Source organism: Pteropus medius, unplaced genomic scaffold (genome assembly GCF_902729225.1).
Source record: "Pteropus medius unplaced genomic scaffold, Ma_sr-lr_union100, whole genome shotgun sequence".
In the NCBI taxonomy this organism is placed as follows: Eukaryota; Metazoa; Chordata; class Mammalia; order Chiroptera; family Pteropodidae; genus Pteropus; species Pteropus medius.
The window spans coordinates 7,921,030-7,947,848 of record NW_024353908.1 but is presented as its reverse complement, the minus strand read 5'-3'; the positions used below and the strand labels follow the sequence as shown (position 1 = coordinate 7,947,848).

The following is a 26,819-nucleotide window of genomic DNA, read 5'->3' as shown; positions in this document are numbered from 1 at the left end:
AGATTATGCTACAGCTGTCTCCGTAGATTAGCTTATCTTTACTTTACACTTATATTACAAATATAGTTGCCATAAAGGTACTCAATGCATGCTACCTGAACTGTCCAAAACCATGGTTACTTATCAAAACTTCATGAACCAAATTGTTGTTAGTATAGTCTTACATATCTATCACTATTCACCATACTATTTCTTCTTTGGAAATATCCTTTGCAGATCTACTTGACAATCTAAATAAATAAAACTTCAATGTCCCAGGTATTGTTTTTTCAAGTTCCACGTTATAAATAATACTACAATCTAAGCTGTTTTTTCTCTGAATCTAATTAGAAATTTAACACACTCATACATACCATAGAATCATACATATGGTCATAGGTTGACAGGAAATCAGTTTTTAGTTTGTAGATAAATGTAACTACAGAACTCAAACCGATTCCTTAAATTTTGAAGCCTCAGTTTCTTATACTATAGTATACTGATTTCATTAAGGGAATCTTGCAAATGAGCAGAACTGTACAATGTAGTATTATTATATTTAGCACATAGTTATTCTATTAATAGCTTAAAAAACATAGGAGAAATTATATGAGCAAACGCAGACATGAGAAAGTAAAGTCAAAGCATGCCTTATATGTATTAACATCACTCAATGCTGATGTTTAAAATAATAATAATTAATAATAATAATAATAATAATAGACAGTACCTCAGGATCCAAAGGTGATTCTACCTCTTCCTCTTCTCCTAATTCTAATGCCGACATTTTAACTATAAAATGTAGTTACAGACACATTAATGTGAACACTTATTACTATGAGTTTTAAATACATATATGTCTATTTCCATTCATTAATACTTTAATAAAATAAGAGTAATAACAAAAATATTTCAGAGTGTTGAATTTATGCAAGAAGAAAAAGTTGGTAGTAGCTGGGATACTGTTGAAGAATGAGAGCAAAAAATATATATATATGTATATATATATATACTTAAAGGAAATGGATCTCACATTTGCATCTACACTCTTCAGATTTGTTTGACCAGCATGTAAGCAGAGAAAAAAATATATAGATATTTGCTAAATTACCACTTGTATTATTTTTACGTGCTCCATCAACATAAGTCAGATTGTCCTTATTTGTTGGCTTTCGTGGAGCGCTTTCATTAATATACATACTATTTTCTTTGTTTCCAATTGCTAGCTTTGTAGCTTCTTTCTATAGAAACAAAACAAAACAATAACCCAACTTTAGATATTCATTGACTTGTTCACTCACTCACTCATTCAGTCAGGAAGACAACAAACATTTATTATGTTTATCAAATCACAGGCACTCACCCGAGATTCTAGAAATATAAATAAAAGATTTTGTTCTTTATTGTAGTAGGGGGTAGAGATATATGAAAACAGTAAGCATAGAAAAGTACATTTGCTATATCTATAACTGAAGTGAATAAAGTACAGTAGGGCACAAAAGAGACATCAGTAATTTGTACCTGGGAAGCTCAGGAAATGCCTCAAAGATTGTATCATGAAAAATAAATGCAGAGAGAGGGTATGAAGGGCATGAAAGGGAAGCATGAGCACAACAAGAAGTATAAGACAACACAGCAAGTGAGGGCACCAAAATAATTTGGCAAGACTGGAACACGGGGAATGGGATGGAGAGAGAAAACTGGAGAGTCACAGCCACAGCGAACAAAGCAAGTGTCATGTTGGCATACGAGTTTCACCCTCAGGTAATGGAGAGCCACTAAATATGCAGAGGAGTTATATCATTACAAACATATTTTACAACAGTCACTTTGGCTACAATGTAAACATGAACATAAGTGAAGTAAACCTAGAGGCTACTGTTTCAAAAATGAAGGTGAGAAAGGGAATTACAATAAGATGTAACATCGGTAAGCAGGAAGAATATATTAAACTTGGTGACTGACTGGATATGATAATTTCAGGGAAGGCTGAAGTCCAGGATTTTTCATGCTTCAATATTTCAGTGGTGGATTTACTAGGATGGGGAAAACAGATGACAGAGGAGATTACAAAAGTTAGCAAAACGGAAAGTGCCAGGGGCAATGTCTTCAGTTTGGGACATATCAAATTGGAAGCACCCAGAGGACTTAGAAGAAAGTTCTGGATAAACACATTTGGAGTAGGACTAGGTGACCTTACTCAGGAAAAGCGTAGGATGTTAAGAAGATAGATATTTGTAACATATACTAAACTGATACAATTAAGCAATGCAAACCTACACAGAACTTGTGAAATTTTGAAAATGAAAGTAAGAGCAGAGACTATAAACATGAAATTCAATTTTTCAAAAATATATTTCAAATTCTGTTTCAGCAATATAAAATACTCTTTTATGGATATAGGCAAATGTTTATTTCTGGGATATTATAGTAAGAAGCATCTTAAGCTTAATGAAAAACATTAGTTGTCAAACACCAAGTCACAATACTACAAGAAGATTCTTTATTAAAAATTAATGTTAAAGGCCAGGTTTTAAATTCTAGAAGAGAAATGCTAAGAGAATTACGAGACTTTTTTAAGTACTGCTATGTTGCATTAAAGAAATATGAATCTCTATTTAAAAATACACATGGTTTCTCACTCCCCCATGAACAGCACACTAATAGCTCTAATTTCCCATCTGTTGTATTTAGCTTGGTAGATAAAGATTGCAGAAAAACATCTTGTGTTAAAAACCTAATAAAACTATACTTATCCCAGTGATCTCAGTTGAAGATTTAAGACTCTTCCAATAGATCTAAGATTATCAAGCAAGGCTGAGTGAAGAAAAAGACTAAAAACTCATGTGACCAGGATGTCTGAGTTCTAGATATGAAAGAATTTTCAGGTTAGGTTTAACAATCATGAATACCAAAGTTAATAAAATTCCTCATGAGTAATATGAAATGAATAAGTCCACAAATAATAAAATTAATCATTTTAAAGTTAAAACTTCAGTATCATTTAGTACATCCTAAATGTTGTGTAACCATCTTCTCTAATTCCAAAATATATTTTTTTGCCCCAAAAGAAACCCCATTGCCATTAAACGGTCACACCCCATTCTTGCAACCATCAGCCCCAGGCAATCGCTTATCTGTTCCTTGGCTCTATGGATTAATTTATTCTGCATATTTTATATAAAAGGAGTCACACAATAGATATTTTAAAAAGAATTTCTACAGAATAATTTCTGGATATTTTTAGTGTTGCAGCTTAAAATTTATTTTCTCATTTAATGAATAGAGATCAAGATCCTCATGTATATCAGACATTTTCATTATAATTAACATTCTGTCTGTCAAACAGCTAAAAACAAATGATTGTTTGTATTCATTTTCTTCCAAAAAAGAGAGAAAAGAGTAGAAACTTGTGGGGCAAAGATTCATGAATTAAAGCCACGCACATACTAAGTAGAAAACCCTGACCACATATATTGACAATGTTGACAGAGAGAGATGGACTGAAAACAGTCACTGAAGAAATGTTTTCTGTAAAAATAAATTAGGCTAGAAATCAAAAAATTAAAAGTTGAGAGGAGACAGAGAAAAAAATGAGACAGTAGATCAACTACAAGTTTAAGATAAAAAGAGAGGAAAGCATAATTACAAAATGTATGTGGAGAAATAATTTCAGTATATATATATATATTTATATCAGTAATACATCAGTATTAATAGGAATATATTATAAAAAGCCACTGTTTTACATATTTTATATCTCTTTGTAACATAGATTTAGTGAAAGAGAACTTAAATTTCTAAATTTAACTGTGTTACACCAACATAAAAAATGTGAAGATAAACAAACAAACAAACTCTGCACTGTATGCTACATCATTTTGGAACTGAAGGCACTAAGACATTCTTATGATTATTACAATTCGTAATTGGATCCATGAAAGATCTGACTCTGGGTGATGAACATACAATGCATATACAAATGATGTGTTATTGAATTGTACACTTAAAACATATAATTTTAACCAATGTCCTCCCAATAAATACAATTTTTTTCTATATAGATAGCTTTATAGAGTGCTGTCATTTTATTTATTTATTTATTTATTTATTTATTTATTTATTTATTTATTTATTTATTTATTTGGCAAGGCGACCCTTGGTTGACTTCACAGATTACAAGGACCTTGTCAGTTTACAATCCCTTATTTTTTATTTATTTATTTTCTTTTTTATGCCTACAGCACCTGGTCTTCCTAGGTGGTCTCCCATCCAAGTACTAACCAGGCCCGACCCTGCTTAGCTTCTGAGGTCAGACGAGATCGGGCTTGCTCATGGTAGCATGGCCGTAGATCCAATAAATATAATTTTAATAAAATTTTATTTAGATATGAGTATTATAAAAGTCAAGATAGTATAATTTAAAATTCGCATTAAAAATTCTTGTTGCTGACTAAATATTATATCTCCAACATGGTGAGAAAAATTTTCCCCAAATATAATTTTTTTATCACCATGTTTTTTTTTTAACCAATTCTTATCTTCAGCCCTCACTTTCGGGACTTACTAAAGTAAACAAACACACATGTACACACACAACTAGTGATATTTTTATAAAATGGTTTCCTCTGACCAATTTTCTATTTTACCTATCACAACCAATGTTAGGTAGAACACTACTAAATTTTAAGAGTAAGTATTACACAAAACTAAATGCACAGCAGGAAAATTATCTTCATGCAGGAGCATTTTACCTTGGAAGCAAAACCGAAGTCTTCGTCCTCTGATTCAGGCCATGAATCATCAAGGCCAGGTTTTCTGGAAAGTGTTTAGATAAAAGTATACAACAAAATAAGTAAGTTTGTTCATTTCTTTAAAGAACAACAATAAAAAGAGGTGAATAATAAGCTACCTGTGTATTAAATAAAGGTTCTTGATATAATTAAATTTAACCTGTGTTTTAAAAAACACTTTGTTATCTATTTCTGCCTCCACCTCTTCCCACCTACGAAATATTCTATGAAGACATACACTCAGTTCCCTTACAAAAAAGACATCCAATTATTGTCCAAGCCTGAGATTACATTGGTTTCACTAAAAGTCCTGAAGCCTGAATTGCAAATTGAGATAATAGTTGATGTAACTTCTGTAACCTGAATTAGAACAAATTGGATGACCTAAACCAAGACCCCTTCTCCATTGTTTGTCCCTGCCAGTCAAAAATCACAGCCTTGGTTCTTTAGCATGAAAACCACTAACTATATGAGGTGATCCCATTCCTTCCTTTTACACTCAGACAGTGCAGAGTTTCCTGAAATGTTTGAAATGGTGGAAAGTTAAATGTAACAAAGTCAAAGAACAAATGTATATGCTGTTACCCTTCCCACTCCCAGATCCCTCTTCCGCAGGGCTCCATGGCAATCTCCAACCTGTAAATTTGCAGCCTCTGAAGGCACAGACGCCTGAAAAAAATGATGGACTTGAATGACCAAGAGCAGGAGCTCTCTATTTCCTTCCTTCTGGAAAATAAGCTAAATAGAGTCTTAGTCATCCACCCCTTACACAAGCATATTTTCAGCTACCCAACTCCATTACTGATTTGACAGTCAGTCCCAAGCTTGCACAACCCCCCATGTACATGGGAAGGACATAAGCGAATTAGGAAAGAGGTGGAGGTGAGGAGACGCCTGGCTTGGTCCATGGATCTAAGTAGTTCAGCAACCTCCAATCCCCTAGGACTAATGGATATCTCTGCCGCACTCTGTAAATCAAGATGCAGGTAGATGATATCACATTCCTATGTGCTCTAAAGAGAATCTTTTCCAGTGTCTCAAATTATTTGATATCTTTTGATGGAAATGAATTTTTCTATTTCCTCGGATACAAAAACAAGCCAAAAAGCAGCAACCTGTTCAGGATTCCCTTGAACCCTTTATTTTAATCTGTCTTGCTAGGCCACTCCTTACATCCTATGTCTTTCCTTTTTGTAATTTATCTTTAACTTGTCATAAATGCCAATATTCTGACCTCTTTTACCTAATCTGATCTCTGATGTCTTTTCTAAAGTCCTTATTCCTATCCTAATCCAGTGCTGTTGCTCTGGAAACTTGGATTTTCCTGCTAATTCATTCCTACCCTCTTCCACTGTGTTCACTAGACCTACTGTCCCCACTTTGCTAATATTAAAAAGCTCACCTGCAGGTTGATAAAGAAAGAAGAATCCTGGGCTTAGAAACCTGAGGTTTTAAAATCTTATTTCTGTCGCTTACTGTATCCGAATAAATCACTTTAATCTCTTTGAGTTTCAGATTCTCCATGTGAAAAACCACTAGGCCAGGATATTACACACAGGTTGATGTACTATAGAGTGTTTTGATTAATTAATTGCTAAGATTCCTCAAATTTCTGAAATTCTGTGTGCTTTTGAGTCTGTAGAAAATGAAGAATTCTTAGCTGGCAGAAATGGAAAAAATAACGGAATGAAAGAAACAGCAAGACGAGCAGAGAGGGTAAAAAATCAAAAGCAGAACCAATGGGACTCAAGGCCCTGTCCAACGAGAAGACTCTCACGACGCAGCGGCAGATCTTCAAGGACACTAGCGCAGCCACCTCTGCCAGGACACAGCTGACAGAAATGAAGCGCACTCTACAGCTCCTGGAGATGGCGCTGCGGTCCCTCCTGGCAGTGAAACACTCCCTGGAGCGCTCCTTGTCAGAGACCTAGGCAACGACTGTGCACAGTCGGTCCAGATCCGGCCCAGATCCAGGCTCAGATCCGGGCCCTGGAGGAGCAGCCGCACCAGGTCAGAACTGAGACCGAGGGCCAGAAACTGGGCTACGAGCAGCTCCTGGATATCCAGGTCCTCCTGGAAAAAGAAATGGAGACCTACTATGCCTGTTAGGTGGAGATGGAAACTCATGCTCTAAATCAAAGGGCTCTGGATCAGGAAGCTCAGTGAATTCACCCAAAGATGTAGCCAAAACCACACTGATAAAGACGGCGGTTGAAGAGTGAGATCAACGTGGTAAATTCCCTTCATCGAGGATTCACTCTACTGAAGGAAAAACATCTAAAATGATCTATGACAATGCAAAATAAGTGTTTCTCTCTAGCTGTCATTTCTGAGAAAAGAATAATTTGGGAAAGAATCTTGAACAATTGCATTATTCTAAATATCAAAGAGATAATAAAAATACTTTCTACCCTTAAAGACAAGTTACTTAGCCAAAATAAATTTTCTTAGTTATCTTTTACAGGAAGTTGGGTGTTTGTTTTCAAATAAATAAAAAGGTTGATGTGCACTCATTTTCATTAACTCATGACTAATAAATAATTATTCTCAATCAAAAAAGAAATCTCATAGAATAAGAAAATAAGGTTCTAGAGAAAAAAAGAGAAGAAACTTCACAGAAGTAAGCAGAGATACTAGCCCGAGGAAAAAACCAGACTGGGAAGACAGTAAGTAGAGAAGTCAATTACAAATAGCCTCTAAATAGATACTGAACTTATTAACATAGTACAATCTATACATAGATATTCTTCACTTACAGAGTAATAATTCACCTCAAGAAGACTAGACATCATTACACTTAAAAAAGACTTGCCTGATTAGGCCTTGCTTATGTAAAACCTAGGGTTCTGTGGCCATAGCTGACTGAGATTTGCCCTAGTTACCACTTCAGCTGTCCAGTATACTAAGATAAATACTTAGACTAACTGGGTTTTGTGGGAAAACTCTAAGTCAGCGTCAACACATAACTAAATTTGACTCTCTGAACATGTAATTAAGTTGAAGACTTTCTGAGATGATACAACTTGAATCTGTATATTAATGCCAGTGCTGCAAAAGAACTTATCAGTATAGACTGAGGGACAAAATGATGGATTTGGGAGCAAAGCAAGCTGAAGACCAAATCAGGTGCCCACCACTTGTTCACTATGGAATCACAGGTCAGTGAATCAACAGCCCTGAACCACAATTGCGTAATTGATAAAAAAAACCAGGCTATAATAGCATAGCTACTTTGCAAACTCATTGTGATGACACTATGCAGTAACAAATATTAAGCACAGATGTAGTGTTTATCCCACAATAGAACACCCAACAAGTGTAACTTCCTTTACTCTGAATTCCCCTAGAAAACATATAATTTTTAAAAATCCATAAAATTCTACCTGCTTACAGAGTCTTCTTCAGAACTCTCATTCCCTATTAAAGAAAAAAAATTAAAATACATTTGAAATCAAGAATAGAAAAATACATGACTATAAAAGTATCAGACTGATATTTTGTTAAGAGGTATACCTTTGAGACCACACTTGAAGACTATTTTTGAATAAATATTAATGATACTATTGACAGATAATTACTATATTAACTTTTACTTCTTCTCCTTTATATATGTCAAATGTAAGAAAAATGGAATGGGGAATATTACTCAGCCATAGGAAGTGATGAAATACTGCCATTTGCAACAACATGGATGGACCTTGGAATAATCATACTAAGCAAAATAAGCCAGACAGAAAAGGTTGAAAATCACTTGATATCACTTATATGTGGGATATAAACCTAAAAGCAACAAATGAATAGGACAAACAAACAGAGACTCATGGAGATGGACAATCGACTAGTGGTTACCAGAGGGGAGGTGGATCGGGGAAAAAATTAAAAAAATAAAATGTTAAAAATAAATAAATAAATAAAATACACACACACACACATACACACACTCTCTCTCTCTCTCTCTCTCTCTCTCACACACACACACACATAATGGAATGGGTTTTTCCAAATTCAATACTTACAATGATGATAATCCTAACCAAACTGAAGCAAACTGATAGAATATGGTATCATTAGTAGAATCAGTATCATAAACTAACAATGTCAATTTCAGTAGCATGATTTCTCTGGACTTCTGCCATGAAGAACATTTAGGGGAGAGTATACTTATTGTGCTGTAACACATTGCACTTTCTCCACCTCTTTAGTCAAGCCTGTTCAGTTTAGGATGAAAAACCCTATTCAGGAAACGTGGTCTATACATGCTGCGCTCTGCAGCATGGCAAAACATAGGAAAGAGACACTTTCTGGCCGAAGACTGCTATCCTCAGATATCCCGTTTGAATGGCTCACCCTTGGTCGGTGCCTGGGAACCTGGTTGGGGGAGGGTTCCACCACTCCTTAACTGACAAGAGTGGCTCACTGGGCCTCGACTGCCTGTAGAAACAACGTGGTTCATGCTGAGCACCTGCTTTCTTTGGGGAGTCTGGAATTTTGGTCGATGCTAGGGGGAGGATGCCTATGTGACTAGCGTGCCATAAAACCTCAGGCAATGAGCCCAGTAAGACTCTAGTCCTGGTAGACAACGTCTCACTTTTGGTGTCAGGATTGGACATGGGTGGAATTAAGCGCATCCTGGGAACTCCATAGAGAGAGGACTCCTAAAAGCTTGAGCCTGGTTTCCTCCAGACTTTGTCCCATACCCCTCTTCTCTTTCCGATTTACCCTGATTCTCACTGTAATAAATCGAAGCCATGAGTACAGCTATATACTGAATCCTGTCAAGTTTTCTAGTGAATAACCAAACCTAGGTGTGGTTTTAGAAACCTCAAACAAAATTAAATTATATAAATTTTTTATTATTTGGGTTATGAGTTATACATGATTAGAGTCAGAAGGTTATTTCGCAGATTACCTGTACTTGAAGTTGATTTTCTAGGTACTTGTTTTGGAGATTCCTGTAATTCTATTTCTATTTAAATAAAGACATAAACAAGATAAATAAAACAAAGATGTCAGAGAATAATGCAAAACAAGCTACAATATTAATCAGCATTTACATATATAGTATAATAATATACTACTGATGGTATTATTCTTTTTGTTTCTAATATTTTTTCAATTTCTTATAAAACTAAAAACACGCCTCATCTATTAAAAGGCAGAAGTTGACTAAACAAGGCAACAAGATAAAAAAAAATTATATCCAAAATGTGAGATGAGTCATCTATGGATATCCCATCAAACTTAACAGGTATATTGAAAAACGTCCTTGTCTTCCCTGTTGACCTGCTGCTCTTCTTGTTCATCTGACAAGTCCTTCTCATTCTTCATGTCCAAGTGAAGTGCTACTCAATCACCTATGAATCACCTTAGATTTCTCTCTCCCTGCTAACTTTTTACATTCCATCATCTCTAAATTTTATTAACTGTACCTCTTTTCTGTCTCTGCTTCATTTTGCCAATGCCACTACCGTAGTCAAATACAAGCTCTTAACAGATGATTTTCACAGGAAAGAAAGGAAACACCAACTATTATTGCTATTTCTTAAATGAATATGATTATTTTCAGCAACACAAATGAGAAAGACATAACTCTAGAAAAAGACCAGCATTTTAAATGGAATAAACTGAGCTTCTTAACCTTTTTTTAATTTCAGCATGGATGGGTGACAACTTGATAATGTATCGATGCTAGTAGAAGGAAGCAAAAGCTCCCTTTGTCGGCCTGTCTATGTGTTTTCGTTCAATCTCTCCTTTCTGTGAGAGGACAGAAAACTGTCACCCACAGGTCACATCCAACCTGCTATCTGTAAATAAAGCCTCACTGGAACACAGTCATGCCTATTCACTCACTTTCTGTCACCACATATTGTCTGTAACTGCTTTCACATTCTAAGGGCAGATTTGATTAGAAATGACAGAGACCAAATGGCCTAAAATCAGGACCTTTACAGAAAAAGCTTGCTGATCCCTGCTTTACACCATACCAGAGTGTCCGAATCAAATTTAATCTTCTCACACTTCTGCTCAAAACTCTCCAGTGAATCCCTGCAGTAACTAGTGTTGGCCCCCTACCCACTGGCCATTCAAGGAATGAAGGTAATACTATCATGTGAGACTTTGTTATTAAAATATGTAAAATAATCTATGCTTTTCAATGAGCTATTGCTTTTCTGACTTCTATACTATCATTAGATATCTTTTAAAATCAATCTCATTGGGATTGCTGTACACTGGCTAAGTTTTGTGGTTCTATTTGTTTGCCATTTGTTTGCGGTACTGAGAAGGTATTGTTGAGTTCCTAGTTTTAATTACATTTTTAGTGAGGCAAATCACTATATAATAACAGATGTTAATTTGCTAAATGTGATGCATTTGCTGTAAAAATTCTGCAAAAGACTCATTTTTATAACAAGTCCAATTTGTTGCATGGTGATTAAAGAGGAAACATACAATACAGTAACTTAAAAAAATTTTTATTTATTTACACAAAGATATATAGGATTTTAGCAGTCAAGACTAAATAAATGAATTTCTTTTCACATATTTGCATCTCTGATTTTAAATACATACAATTATCTTCTTTAATCATTCAGAAGCTAGACTATTAAGAAATTAATTAAGAAAGAAAATAAACATGTAATTTCAACATTATTTTTTTTTTCACTTCTCTTTCATTTGTAAAACTTCCTTCCTTTTACTTTATAGTAAAACCACCAAGAGTAAGGAACTATCAGAAGTCTTACCTGGATTGCTATTCTGAGAAGACTCTTCACATCTCCTTTGTTCTTCATATTCAGAAATTAGTTTGCAATTGCTGTGTATAAAAAGGTGATAAATAACATTACTATCTTTACTGAAATGAAAAACATTTACCAAATATATAAAATTCTTAGAGTATCTCAGATGATATCAAAGGTAATAATAACACTTTAATTATTCTGTACACTTCAATTTTGTGATAAAAAGAGAGGAAGATCAATCAGTCATGAATTGAGAGCAGTAGATTTCAGTCAATTAATTACACATATTTTGACATAATGGCGACTGTCTTAAACTTCAAAATCCTAGCTCTAGGAGCAACAGCAATTTGTTCTGGAACAAGTCGCTTCTTTGTGGCTACAAGTCCTCTTCTATAAAACAAGGATCTTACTGCCTTATTTACAAGGTTGTTAGGAGAATTAAATGAGATAATACACCAAAAAGATGCCCAGAATAATATTAATGCAATGGATAAGATTTTCTTGAACTTTATTTGTTAAAACTATTTTGGAATCCCCAATAAACCTCAACATGCATTTTTCATAGGTGCTAACATTCAAATGTTACAGTGGTTGAAAATGTTATTAATTTTTTTGTTATAAATGTCTACGGCCATGCCACCCTGAACAAGCCTGATCCCATCTTATCTCAGAAGCTAAGCAGTGTCGGGCCTGATTAGTACTTGGATGGGAGACCACCCAGGAAGACCAGGTGCTATAGGCATAAAAAATAAAAAAAAATAAGGGATCGTAAGCTGACAAGGTCCTTGTAATCTGTGAGATCAACTTGGTTGCTTCACCAACAAAAAAAAAAAAAACCGAAAAAACAAACACATTGTTAATTTTGATTATGAGTTATACATGATTAGAGTAAGAAGGTTATTAGTTGTCCTTCAATGTGGTTTGTAATTCAGGGCATCTCGGCTGTTTTATAATATGTAACTAAATATATTTATAAATATATTATCTCATTAAGTCAGATGACGTAAGTGTCCCCTGTGATTGTAGCTAACCACACTAAAGACAGAAACCTAATAGAGGTCAAGACCTGGCTTGTACTACTACTACGCTTTTACTGAGTACTCAATTTCTGAAACAGCAGATCTTTTTAGAAGGATGCTGACACTGTCCTTCCCTAACTGACTTGGAAGATATAATCCTGCATTTGTACATGGATATTGATGAGTTATACATGAGGCTTAGCTACTCTGATGACAAACAACCTACTTTAGATTCAGAGCTTTCTGTTGCATGGCTTCCATGGGAGGCACAATTATAAATATTTTATAACCTGAGGTAGATTCAAGATACTTGGTAGATTTTCATTTATTTATTTTTTTATGGTGATATTGGTTAAAGAAATCCAATAAGTTTCAGCTGTACACTTTAACAATAAGCATATATATATTTACACTGTGTGAAATTTCTTTCTGTCATCACATATTTGACCCCTTTTAGCCTGTCTACCTTCCCCCTCCTCCTACCCCCTACTCTTTGGTAATCACTAGTCTATTGTCCATGTTCCTGAGTCTCTGTTTGTTTGTCCTATTCATTTGTTACTTCTAGGTTTATATCCCACATATAAATGATATTATGTGGTTTTTAACTTTTTCTGTCTGGCTTATTTCATTTAGCATGATTATCTCGAGGTCCGTCCATGTTGTCGCAAAAGGCAGTATTTTATCTCTTCTTATGCCTGAGTAATATTCCATTGTATATATGGAATATTAGCTGTACCACAGCTTCTTTAGCTAATTATCTATCATAGGACACTTTGGTTGCTTCCATGTCCTGGTCACTGTGAATAATGCTGCTATGATCATCAGTGTGCAAATATCTTTCCATATATGGGTTTTCAAGTCTTTGGGTTAAATACTCAGTAGAGGGATTGCTGGATTTTATGGTAGATCAAAATCAATAAAATTAGTTTTTTGAGGAACTTCCATACTGTTTTCCATATTGGCTGTACCAAGTTGCAGTCCCACCAGCAGTGTATGAGGGTTCTTTTTTCTCTACATCCTCTCCAACAGTTGTTATTACTTGTCCTGTTGATTATAGCTATTCTAACAGGTATGAGATGGTATCTCATTGTGGTTTTGATTTGCATTTCCCTAATAGCTAGTGATGTTGAACATCTTTTCAAATGTTGGCCATTTGTAGGTCCTCTAGGGAGAAGTATCTGTTCAGGCCTTCTGCCCATTTTTTGATTGCATCATTTGTTTTTTTGTTGTTATTGAGTTGTATGAGTTCTTTGTATATTTTGGATATTAGGCCCTTATCTGAGGTGTTCCTTGCAAATATATTTTCACATTCGGATGGTTGTCTCTTTACTTTGTTGATGATTTTTTTTGTTGAGCAGAAGCCTTTTAGTTTGAGGTAGTCCCATAATTTATTTTAGCTTTTCCTTCCCTTGCCTTTGAGGTCAAATTCATAAAATCCTCTTTAAGTCAAAGGTCCACGAGTTTAGTTTCAATAGTTTCCTTTATGGATTTTATTGTTTCAGGTCTTATATTGAGGTTCTTAATCCATTTTTAATTAATTTTGGTGTGTGGTGATAGACAACAATCTACTTTCATTCTTTCCAGTTTTCCCAGCACCATTTATTGAAAAGGCTTCCCTTTTTACACTGTATGTTTTTGGCTTTTTGTCAAAAATTATTTGTCTATATAAATATGGGTTTACTTGTGGACGCTGGATTCAGTTTCACTGGTCTATATGTCTATTTTTCTGCCATACCATGCTTTTTTGATTATTGTTGCTTTGTAGTATAATTTGAAGTCAGGCAGATTAATGCCTCCAGCCTTGTTCTTTTTCTCAGGATTGCTTTGGCAAGTCAGGGTCTTTTGTGCTTCCATACAAATCTGATGATTTTTTTGTTCTATTTCTTTAAAAAGTGCCAATGAGATTTTGATGGGAACTGCATTAAATCTGTATAATGCTTTAAGCAATATAGTCATTTTAACTATGTTGATTCTTCCAATCCATGAACACAGAATATCTTTCCATTTCTTTGTATCCTCTTCAATTTCTTTTAATAGGGTCTTATAGTTTTCATTATATAGGTCATTCTCATGTATCATTAAAATTTATTCCTAGGTATTCTATTCTTTTTGTTGCAATTGCGAAAGGAATTATTTTTTCTATTTCTTTTTCTGACACTTCATTATTAGAGTAAAGGAACGCTATAGATTTTTGAATGTTGATTTTGTGTCCAGAAACTTTACTGTATTTGCTTATTGTTACTACTATTATAGGGTTTTCCATATAGAGAATCATGTCATCCACAAATAGTGACAGTTTGATTTCTTCGTTTCCTATTTGGATGTCTTTTATATCTTTCTCTTGCCTGATTGCACTTGCTAGGTCCTCCAATGTTATATTGAACAACTGTGGTGATAGTGGACAGCCTTGCCTTTTTCCTGATCTTAGAGAGAAGGTTTTTAGTTTTTCACCATTAAGTATAATGTTGGCTGAGAGTTTGTCATATATGGCCTTTATTATGTTAAGGTACTTTCCTTCTATACCGATTTTGTTAAGTGTTTTGATCATAAATGGATGCTGTATCTTATCAAAAGCTTTTTCTTCATCTATGATATAATCATACGGTTCTTATTTTTGGTATATTTTCATAGACCATTTGAGAGGCCAACTTTAATTATGAAATCTCAAGCACGTTGGTGTCTACTCCGGGAAAGGTGCTATGAGACTTTTCATCACTTAAGAAAAGATGCTCTACAAGACATCAAGTGGCCTTGGGGTGCCGATCTGGTAATTAAGGAGCCTGATCTTTTCCTGCAGCATCATTTGAACCTTTCTGACAACTTAAAGTGGTTTCAACTAGCATGTGCTAGCAGAAAACTCAAACAAGATGCTCAAAGTGTAACTCACCCTGAAGACCTGTGCTAAGAGGTGGACTGCACCCAGATTTTTGAGTGTGGGGCGAAGGAGGTCCAGCTGCCAGATGCTGATACTTTGGAATAGTGGCTGAGCAAAAACGCATATGTATATAACCTAAAAATAGTTGTAACTTGGAAGTCCAGGTGTGGATCACCATGAAGACTGAGGAATCTGGATCAGCAAGGGCAACCTGGGATCAAAGGTCAATCATGACCCCAGGACCAGATTCAATCAGCCACTGTGCAGCAATAGAATCAACGTAAACCATAGATCAGCATGTCCTCCTTTACCCCTCCATCTGACAAAGGAGAGAAGATTGTCTCCCTTGGACTTAGGGAACCCTTTAGCTTCTTGAATAATTCAAGGGGGAGAGTATAAAAGATAAGTCCCAGAAAATACAGAAGTTTCTGCTAAACTGACGTTTCAAGACTCAAAATAGAGAGTTGGAAAAATCAGAGAAGAGATATTATTTGTTTTCCATACATAGGGTTTGTACTTGGAATGAAAGACAAAGTTCTTAAAAGTTTTAGAATAAGGAAACTGTGCCCATTGCTATTTCTAATTTGTCCAGGCTTTTGCTTGGTCTCTGTTTGAGGATGGTCACTAAGTCACTGCCATTCCCCAACTGCCTGAGCTGAAATGTGACATCTCGCCTGTTATGTAAGAAGTAACAGTTAAATTATTGCAAACATCAGTTTTTTTGATAACTGGCATTTTTAATGTAAATACTTACAAATTAAAACCTCTCTTTAAAGCATGTTCTTTCGCAGTCCATCCATTGTTATCTTTAGCGAAGACATCAACGCCTTGCTGAAGAAGAAGCCTGACTATATCTGAGGATGGATCATTTACAGCAAGTATGAGGGCTGTTCTAAAGTAACAGAAGGATAACTTCACCCTTAGGAACATCAATTAAGTTATTTAAACAGCTAATTTACCAGTTCATATCATCCTTGTCTATGTAGAATTGACCGTTTACATGGTTATGTGTTTAAATGTTCATCTTTGTAAATTAACTCCAAGGCTAAAAGGAAGGGACAAAAAGGAAGCCACTGGCCCCTCTTGGGGTTTACATAGAAGTTGTAAATTTAAAGTCCTTTAATAAACAAGAAACTATGCTGAAGAACCTTATCTGAAGTGGGTGAAAATTTAAATGAAGAACTTCTTGTTTCATCCTTAGTCTGATATATTGTACCTCAAAGTCAGCTAGAAGTCAGGTGACTAAAAGGTGTTTTGCAGGCTTAAAGCAATAATATTAATAATTATAATAATAATAGTCATAGACTTAATGATGCTGATAAGCATGTGTTGGGCACTAAATTAAATGCTGGATAATCTTACGCAGAACTACACTTGCGGGATATGTTCTTGTCCTCATTTTCATATCAGGATACATATTTGGTGATGATAAGTGATGTTCCCAAGGTCATACATCTGGCATGTAGGAAAGCTAGGCGTCGCACCCAATCTGGTGTGAATTGAAAGGCCATCTCTTTTTTTATTTATCACTCACTGATAACTTGTTTTCATTATAGGGAAAGTCCATTCATTAAAGTTACCTTTCTTCCTTCTACTATACCAATCAAACTATACCAGAAATGAAACAGAATAGAAACTGATGATCCCATAGTATCTGGTAGTAATTCATAGTCAATTAGGGGTAAACTAATAACATCAGTATACTTCAAAGAAAGCAATAAAGCAAAGAGCCATCCAAAAGACAAAACCAACACCTATTTATGTTTAATATGCATCTTTTTAAGGAAAAAGTAAACAAAGTAGAAGTTTAACACTACCATAAGAGAGACTAAGTTTAATATCGTATCATAAGTAAAAGTTAGAGTCCATACAATATAAAACTAATAAAACTAATACAAAACCCTTTGACTAATATAAGAGCATATGATAAAAAATCAAATTACAAAAGGCATCTATCAGTATTATAAATAAATATGAATGTAAATACTGCAGTGTACTGTTCTCTCAGTTGCCCAGTCAGAAGAATTGCTTTTCCACTTAACTGGTGATGGGCTGATATCTTTCACTACAGGATTACAAGTTAATCCTCTTGTTATTAATTTAAAACTTCCAAACTGAGTGATTGTTACCACTCTAGAACAATATTAAGGTTAAAAAAAAATAATGAACAGCTATACCTTTTCATCTTATCGACTGCATATGTATCTGCATTTTTCTTTACTAAAAATTCCACCATTTGCTGTTTGTTTTCAGTGATAGCAAGTAAAAGTGGTGTGAGTTCATCCTGTAAAAGAGAAAAAACCATTTATAACTTATGAGATTACATATTTTGAAATAGAGTTTTAAAACTTATAAAATATAATGTGAATTTAAGCATGTGATATAGAAAGTAAAAAAATATCCCTCTGGGCTTTCCCCTGCTGCTCCTTCTCTTTAAAATACCCTTCTCTACACTTCAACAGATTTGCTGCAGCATTGTTCTCCAAAACTCACTCCAAGCATTGATAGTATTGGTTCCAAGAATCCTGGCTCCTATCACAGTATCTCATAGTATTTGGTAGTTATTGTATTGCTCCCCATCTAAACCGAGAGCTTCTTGAGGGCAGAGGTTATTATTATTTTTTCATCTCTATAGCTCCAAGCACTAAATCATAGCAGGAAACATTTTAAGTACTTTTACTGAATTAATATACTAAACAGTGTTTCTCTAAAAAGTGTAGTGTTTCTCAAATCATAGTCCAAAGAATATCTACCAGAAGTACTGTGCCCCAAGAGAAAGATTCCAGAAAGATCACCTGTGTTTGAGAAGTAATACAGAATGTGCTTTATATGCCTAGTACTAAAGAAATGTGTTTTTGTTTTTGAGAAAATGTTATCTCGGGGATACAGTTTTGAGAGCTTTCCAAGAGATATGAAGGATTCCCCAGGTTAATCAAATGTGCTGGATTCTCTTCTATCAATGCTATCAGGACCCCGGGTGTCAGCTTCAGGCACCCCTGCTCCAAAAGAGTCACCGAGGAAATGGATTCTAAATTAAACAGACATGGGCTTCAAATAAACTTTGATTGCTTATTACTAAATGGTCCATGGGTTTTCTACGATTATTAGATCATAGATTTTTATCTTAGCTGTTACAAAGCACAGTATGAAATTTTATTCTCATTTATAAGGCTAATCTTGGGACCGAAATGAGTATCTACTTTTATTAAAACCAGTTTTATTCTGGTTTCGTTTCGATTCTACTAACGAACATTTTATATCTTATGCAAAATCTAATTCAGAAGTAAAAATATAATGACTTATCAATAAATATTTCAGTACTGATTTATTTGAATTATTTTTAGCATAGTGAAAGGAACTAAATCATTTACATTTTTATAAGGAGAAAATTTAATACTGTAATTGTTGAGGAGACAGATATAAAACTGTGTGAAATATGCATAACCTAGACAACTAAAACCATAATTAACTTCATTAGACTTATAGAAATTTCAGTGGGAATATAATTATTTTTAGGACATATATATATTTAAAAAACAACTTATAAATTGTAACTTGAAAAATTCAACCCTATTTTTCAGAGATTCAACAAAACATAAAATATACAGTATAAATTAATATAAACTGTCTTGAAAATCTTGAGATCTTTACCAAAATATACTATAAAACAGAAATTGCGAACTCCATTGCTTACGGAAGCAAAGTAAGTAGGTGACCCAAGTAAGGGAAGAAGCGAGGTGGGGACAGTAGCAAACTAGAGAACACAGGTCTAATATGTAAGGGATAGCCTCGGCACAGCACACAAACAGTATGATGGGCTCAAGGGTACAGATTTGATTCTTTAAGAGAAGCTTGAAATCCAAATTTCTACATGAGCCACCTAAATTTTAAATGTTGACTCAATTCATGGAGGCAAATTAAACACATCCAGGGGCCACATTTAGTCTGTAGTCCACTTGCGTTTTTCTACTTGCTGTGTTTCAGAATGGTTGTGTTTAAAGCAAATATTAGAATGTAAGATCTTTCTTTTCTTTAGTATCATATGTTTTATAAAAAAAAATACCGTTATTGAGACTCATACTACAGAATTTTTCCAAAACTTAATAAAAATACAATCTATTTGTATTTATTTCTCACAGATTGTTAATCAAATGGATAATTACTTCAAAGGACTGCTGGAACTCAATTATTCAAACAATTCTCATTGGCTTCATCACTAACTTTGTGGTTTTTGGTATCCTAAGGTTTAAAATTGCCGTCTTGGTTAAGCCAGTGTTCTATGAATTGAACAGACATACTGAGAAATACTGAGTCTATCGCACAGCTTCAACTTTATAGTTTGATTATTTACTATTATTGCAGGGAAACCCTGCTTGTAGTAAGCATGTGTTATTATAATGACCTGAACATGATGAAAATATGCAAAATTCTTAAACGGTCTAATTCTATTTATCTATAGACTACCCATAAGCAAGTTTCAAAAGATTCTCTGAGTGCCAGTGAATGATCGATGGTGGGAAAAAAGGGGTGTTCCTCTTTAAGACAGCGGATATGGCCAAAGATATCCCCTTTAACCCCTGGAGCGCTAGGGTAGAGACCTTTGAAACTCAGGCTAATGGTGTTGGAAAGGACAGTGCTGGAGGGAGTATCTCCTACCAAACTCCAAGTCATCTGGACATTTATGAAGTTTTTGTAATCTGTGATTTTGCACATAACACTTGTCCATTCAGTAGTTCTTAACCAAGAACCAAGAGTTGTATCAGAATCTCAAGGAAATACTTCTAAAAACATATGTCCAGGCCTTATTAGATTTACTCAAGCAAAATCTTCAGGGAAGAGCCAATTTTCTTTGTCATTTCCTTTGGATTTGGCCAAAAAATAAAAGTGTCAGAGCTATGAGTCACTTATCTAAACTACATTTAACTTCCTGGGTAGGGGTGGAAGAGGGACTAATAAATTCAAAATGCGCTTCATTTCATTATTTGTAAACACCATCATGACATTCTTGATTTCAGAGCAGAGTTTAGCCTTGTATCTAAGGGGCAGTTTCTGCCAGGATAGAATAAAATGTCAGTCAGTTACATGTCCTTTCTTCTTCTTCCTACTTATCACCACCTGTTCGCTGCCAATCTGGTGGCCTCAGAGACCTCCTCAAGCTGATCTCCAGGCAAGTTTGCAACTCCCTGACTCTCTCTCCAAAACAAAGAATTACTATCCTTGAAACTTGAAGAGCACCTTCCCTAAATATCTAAAATGAAGAAAAAAGAAACAAAAACAAAAAACCTATTATTTCCACTCAATTACCAAATTTTCACATTGGCCTGTGAATTTTTGATTAATCATTCTTTTTTCTCCCCCAGATCCTATTTTCCTTGTAAACTTTGGCCAACGACAGATAAGTAACTTTTTTTATGTTATAGGGACTTAATCAACAGCAGCAAGATTTCTATTATATGGAAAATATATTTTTATTTTGTTTATATTTTAAGGTAAAGCCTATATTCAAGGAAAATTTTTGCTTTCCTGCATTATTTACATTAATTAGGAGAAAAAACTAGGATGGAAAATATATTTAAAAAAAAATTGCCTTTGACAAATGTTTTCATAAATATTTGCCGTAAGTGCATAAAAGAGAGCTGTACCCTCCACTACTTCTTTAGAAGTATTCTTATGTAAACCAAAATCTTAGACAATTAAGTTCTTTCAAAATGTTGTCATTCAGAGATTGCTTGAGCTTCCTAATATGTAAAACTGACCTGACCTATGTCAATCGAGGACCTTCCTGTCAGTGTTGCAGTGACTAGAGGTAAAGTGTGTCTAGAAGCAAAAAGCAGGTGACTGCTTTGTCATCACCCACTCCCTGTACAACTGCAACCCCATGAATAAGCTCTGGGAGGCTGAGCAGGAGCAGCACTGTGAGGTAGAAGACCCCAAGGTGCTAAATGGCTGGCAAAGAGGCTATGAGCACAAATGAATGCCCTTGCTGGAGGTCCAGACTTGACCTGTCTCTCCTGCCCCAATCTTCAGAACCTTGGGGGATTGTTCAGGGCATGTGGCCTGCTGCTTCCCCTTTCCACTGGCACTCACACAGCTCCCCCTGCCCAGAGGAACCCACTTCCTAGGCCCCTGCCTGCGCAGCAGCCATCCTCCGCCATCGCTTCACTCCCCGCAGGCCCTCAGTCCTTTGTGGGCTCTGAGCCTATCACCCGCTCCCAGGTACTAGCAGGAAGTTCTTTCTTCTGGGGCGGAAGGGTGGTAGCCAGGAGACAGAGCTTTGCTCATTCCGTGGATACCACGTCTCTCCATCCCTCTCCGACTTGGCTTTGGAGTTCTTTTTATGGTGACAGGGCCTGATGTATATAATATGCAGTATATGTATTAGAAATATAATGCTTGTAGCTGAAAAAATAAACAAAAAAGCATATGTTTCCAATATTTTGTAAATAAATTTAGTTGATCTATACCTTGTTCCTTGCTTCAATATTGGCCTTGTATGAAAGCAGCTTTGCTGCCATATCCATATCATGGCCAGCGACAGCATAGTGCAGAGCCGTGTTGCCATAGATGTCCATTATATTTGGATCAGCACCATGTTCCAGCAGAATAGTTGCACATTCCTCCTCTTGGCATTGTACGGCCTGTCGGTATTGTCCCCAGAAACAGATGGGAAGCGTTAGGAATTCAAAGTGAAACTTACACTAGTTTTATGACGTCGTTCTATTTAAATGAGATAAATTCATTCTAAATATCCATAATTAAATCAAATCCATCTCACATTTTAGTGTTGGCTACTATGTATGTACCTTAATCAGAGCTGTCTTGCTTTCATTGTCACAGAGGTTAAGCTGGCATTTACTGTCTGCTAGAAGAGCTACCACTTTCGGATGGCCATTGGCACAGGCCAAATGTAGAGCAGTCCTATGAAAGTGAGAGGATGTTTTAGGAAACTGGAGGGCACTATCTCAAAACATATAATTATTCATATAATTGTAATTATTAAGTGCTATTCCTATGCCTTCAAAACAAGTATTTAGTTTTCTTCTGGAGAATGTACAATATTTATTAGCTCATGTTACTCACCACATTAATAAAAGAGCAGCCTATAGAGAGAGCATGACCTGGGCATTCAGCTCAACTTGCCTTTGATCCTGTTTTAACTTTGTTACTTAGCTTTTCTATGCCTCAATTTCCCCATCCACAAAAAGGAGATAAAAATAGTGGTTATTTCACAGGACATTGTTATTTGCTTAAATGAAACCTATGCAAAGTGTTTGCTACAGTTCCTAGCACAAAAATACAGCTCAATAATTGTTAGATAAATTATAATTATTACCATTACTACTGCTTTAGAAAGACATTTCAATTTAGTAACATGATATCATCCTGCCTTTATTTGCAGCTATGTCTTAAAAATTAGAAAGAACACAATGTTTCAATGATGCTAAGATGCTTATTTTCTTACATTTTAACACCTCTGACACTAAGACGCAATTTATAATTCTAGATGCCTTTCATCCACAATTGGCAGCATTTCTAACACTCTCTTACCAGTGCATAAAAGAGTGGGCATCATACCATAATCCATTGTGCCTTACATTAAGTGAAATAATGGTTTATACAACAGACCTATTGCAGTTCCAGATATTTGGTTGGTACTGAAGTAAATTTTAGTTCTTAAAAGCATTATGAGGAAAGACGACTAAAACAACAAAAGAGGGAAAGCACTTTTTTCAAGTAATTCTTACTTTGTCAATAAATTTTAAGTGAAAGGGAGCCCAGAATTCAAATGAATAGGGATGGCTCATTTTATTCAATAACTGGATTTATAGATTATATAAAAATCAAAAATTTCAATGATCAACATTAGTATTTAATACGATTATACACTTTCAAAAGGGCCAGTAAATGTTATCTTTTATAATTATCTACCTTCGGAAATACCTTTCAAAGGTGGGAGAAAAAGCGTCAAGTTGAGATTAGGTCCTAATACTATAATTTAAAATTTCTCATTTGGTTTATACTGAGCAGCATGAAAATTTGAAGGATGAATAGGGCCTGAGAGACAGATTGAAAAGTCTTGAGAAGACTATGTCTGCTACGAAATAGGTATTTAGATTATATTTGATGAATAAATGGATTGACAGAATAGATAACTATAGTTGCAGAGTTCAATATTCATAAATAAAACTTTTTTAAATGTAAAGCAATACTTTTGAAACAATGGTAATCACTTATATTTGCTCTTATTGATTTTTATGTCATAAGGACACAACTAAAATGATTAATCTATAATCGTTTTCATATTTGTAATAAGGCCACATATAATAAAAAACAAATATGTGTGTGCTGAAATATATACACAAACTCTACAGGCACCAATAAAAGGATTCTTTTTATTTCTGAAGATGTTAATTCATCAAAAAACTTCAAAAAACAGAAAGTGAGAAATCATTTTCATCTGTGCAAGATTTATATTCCTGCTCTTCTCAAGAATTATTTCATTAATAATAAACTTACTAGGAGATATATATTATATATATATATATATATATATATGTTCATTGTAGAATTCAGATTTTTAAAAAAGAAAAAGAAAATTTCACTTATAATACAATTGCTCAGAAATACATTTTATCCCATTTTGTACATATTTTCAGCTATCATAAGGTCATGGTCAGTTAGGGTGCATGTATAATCAAACCAATTCTTTCCTTCATTTCTGATCTACCAAAGTACATCGTTACGTGACAACATACATCTGTGGTCTATACCACCTTTAATAGTCACATATTATCTCATCCTGTGGATGCACTCCAATTTACTTATAAAACTCATTTCTATGAGTTCATCTTATTACGTTGTTATGGTAAGCAGTGCTGAGAAAACTCAATTGTATGCAATTTATCTAATTATTTCATGAATATACTTTAGTAATAATAGAGTTGATGGGTAGAGGGAATATGTATTTTTAAATATGTGATAGTTATCACCAAACTGCCTATTTGAAAAGTGAAAAGCTACTTGAACTTAAGTAATTTAGAAAGATCACTATGTTTCAATGACCCCATGTCTTCACAAATGTTGTAGGTAGAAACATTATTTTATTTCTCTTTTAATTTAAATTTCTTTTCTTACCAGAGACACTAAATATTTTTTCCTATGTATACTAGTCACATGTAGGTATACAAAAAGTGCTTTGTTCACTTTCAAATTATAGATTTTTTCTTTGATGATTTCAAAGATTTCTCTGGAAAATGAAGATATACTTTCCCTTTGATATATATATATATATATATATATATATATATATATATATATATATATATATATATATGGTAAATATTTCACTAGAACATTTTCTTTTATTTTGTTAGTATCATTTTTTGATATACAGAGGATTTCGACTTTTTGTATTGTTCAATTGACCTTCCGAATTCTTGCTTTTGAAGTCTTTGTCAACATAAAAAGTATCAATAGGCAGCTGTGTTTTCTTCCAGAACTTTTCTCATTTTCTATATTTAAAATTTTAACCTATATTTTATTTGAAACATATTTTTTGTGGTATAAAAATTGAGCTAGATTTCTCCAAATGCTTAACAGTTATTTATTTACCAGTTATGAGTAATTCATCTTTTCTACTAACATGAAATATCATCAGTAACAAGTTTTAAAGACTTACATATATATATATATATATATATATATATATATATATATATATATATATATATATATATATATATATATTTGGGTGTTTGGGCATTTTCTGGGCTGTTCCAATCATTTTTCTGTCCTTTCAGCTATTAGTAAACAAATTAATTTCTGGATATCTAAAGCACATGTTGGTATCTAGAAGTGCAAATTTCTGTCTATTATACAAAATTTGTCTTAATTTCATCACAACAAAAAAAACGCAGTGTGTGTAACCCCAAAAATTTAACACCATGATATTATTGGTTTATGTAAGAATGATAAATGTAGAATGACCACACATTTTGAGAAAATGAGTCTTTCTATTCAAGACCACAGCCATCTTCCCACTTCAAAGTTCCCTTCTAAGGTCCCTCCATAAAGACCCTACATCCATAGGTGTGCACTGCTATAAAATAGACATTGGATTTTATCTGAAGAGCTTTTAGCCCGCGAGTTGATCTATTATGGGATCTGTTTTCTATATTATGCACTTTTCTATTTTACATAACATTATAGTATAAAAATCTGAACAACAAAAATAAAATGCCATGTATACTTAATTTTATCTCTATTATTCACATTAAGTTAAATTCCTTTAAAATCATCAGTAAAGTGCTCGATAAAGGAATTATGAGTGCGTCCTAAAGTTTTCCTTACTGCTGCTCATCAAGTTCGCCTGGGTGCTAGGCCCCAGGTAAGGTCCCTACCGCCAAGGCACTGTGGGGCTGAGCCTGGGCAGGGAGGACAGCCCAGCACCCTCCATGATGGGAGGGCTGACTCCACCTGGCTGCGCCTGGGCAGGCAAGCCCTTCTCCCAGGTCCACCCCTGGCCACTGGTCTCACAGTCCCCATTACCTGTTCTTTTTGTCTCTATCATTTAAGTGCCTTAAACTTTTCAAAAGAATCTCCTCCATTTCCTGCGCATCGCCTACGCTGGCAACTCTGTGGATCTTTCTGAGATCTTTATCTCGGATGTGGTACCGGTTCCAAGAGGTGATACTATTACAAGCCTCAGGAGTGAGGCCTGTGTTGTTCTTCTGTTGGCTGGTTAGGGATCCAAAGGGTGACTTGCCCTTCCAACTCTCAAATCCAAAAATCTTCTTCATGTCCCAGTCTTTGTCGAGTCTATGAGCTTCAGATACACCTCAGCTCCTCTTCTCCTATTCTCCACCCCGGAGCTCAAAAGGCGCTTCCAGATAAGCCAACCGTTTCTTGCCACAACATTCCAGCAGGGCAGTTTGGAGGTTTAGAATCTTTTAGCTACAAATGTTACCAAGCAATGCGTCTAGACAGGAGTGAATGTGTGCTTGTCAGAGGGTGAAGTCACTGCACATGCGCACAGAGGCCCACCGACCAAGAGTACACAGAGCACGTGTGCAAGGCCCAGTCATCTCCAACCTTAGAGGTTGCTGGTGGGCAGCACCTGGTTCCCTTCAGATATCCCTGGAAGTTGGCCGAGTTTTTACTCTTTCACATGAGCCCTGAAATAGAAAACCAGATATATAAGAGGCAGAAATCTTAGGAGAAGCAAAAATCATAAATGAGAAAATAAACTTTACTTACCCTAATGAAGCAAAATTTATTCATTTTTATTTATAAGATATAAAAGCATGTAAAATCTTGGTTTCCAAAGATAACTTTTATACTTTAAAAATGTTCTATTTTTAACCTCAAAATCCATCACATAGAACAGTGGTTACCTTAGACCAAAAACAAATTG

General features: G+C 34.8%; 1 protein-coding gene and 2 pseudogenes across 1 annotated transcript in view; 1 reads left to right on the top strand and 2 right to left on the bottom strand.

The window, feature by feature from the left end:
* The window catches only part of LOC120593752 (ankyrin repeat domain-containing protein 26-like), a gene marked incomplete at its 3' end in the record, with an annotated part of 90,024 nt that extends 63,762 nt beyond the window's left edge, over window positions 1-26,262 (bottom strand). Inside the window, 9 exon segments of the mRNA XM_039851660.1 lie at window positions 4,734-4,797; window positions 6,536-6,544; window positions 8,156-8,189; window positions 9,682-9,732; window positions 11,516-11,586; window positions 17,584-17,690; window positions 21,871-22,044; window positions 22,210-22,324; window positions 25,955-26,262. Coding sequence (XP_039707594.1) covers window positions 4,734-4,797; window positions 6,536-6,544; window positions 8,156-8,189; window positions 9,682-9,732; window positions 11,516-11,586; window positions 17,584-17,690; window positions 21,871-22,044; window positions 22,210-22,324; window positions 25,955-26,205 — 876 coding nt within the window.
* LOC120593827 (uncharacterized) lies at window positions 4,215-4,333 on the bottom strand (annotated as a pseudogene).
* LOC120593823 (uncharacterized) lies at window positions 12,136-12,254 on the top strand (annotated as a pseudogene).
* Window positions 26,263-26,819: the final 557 nt, after the last annotated feature.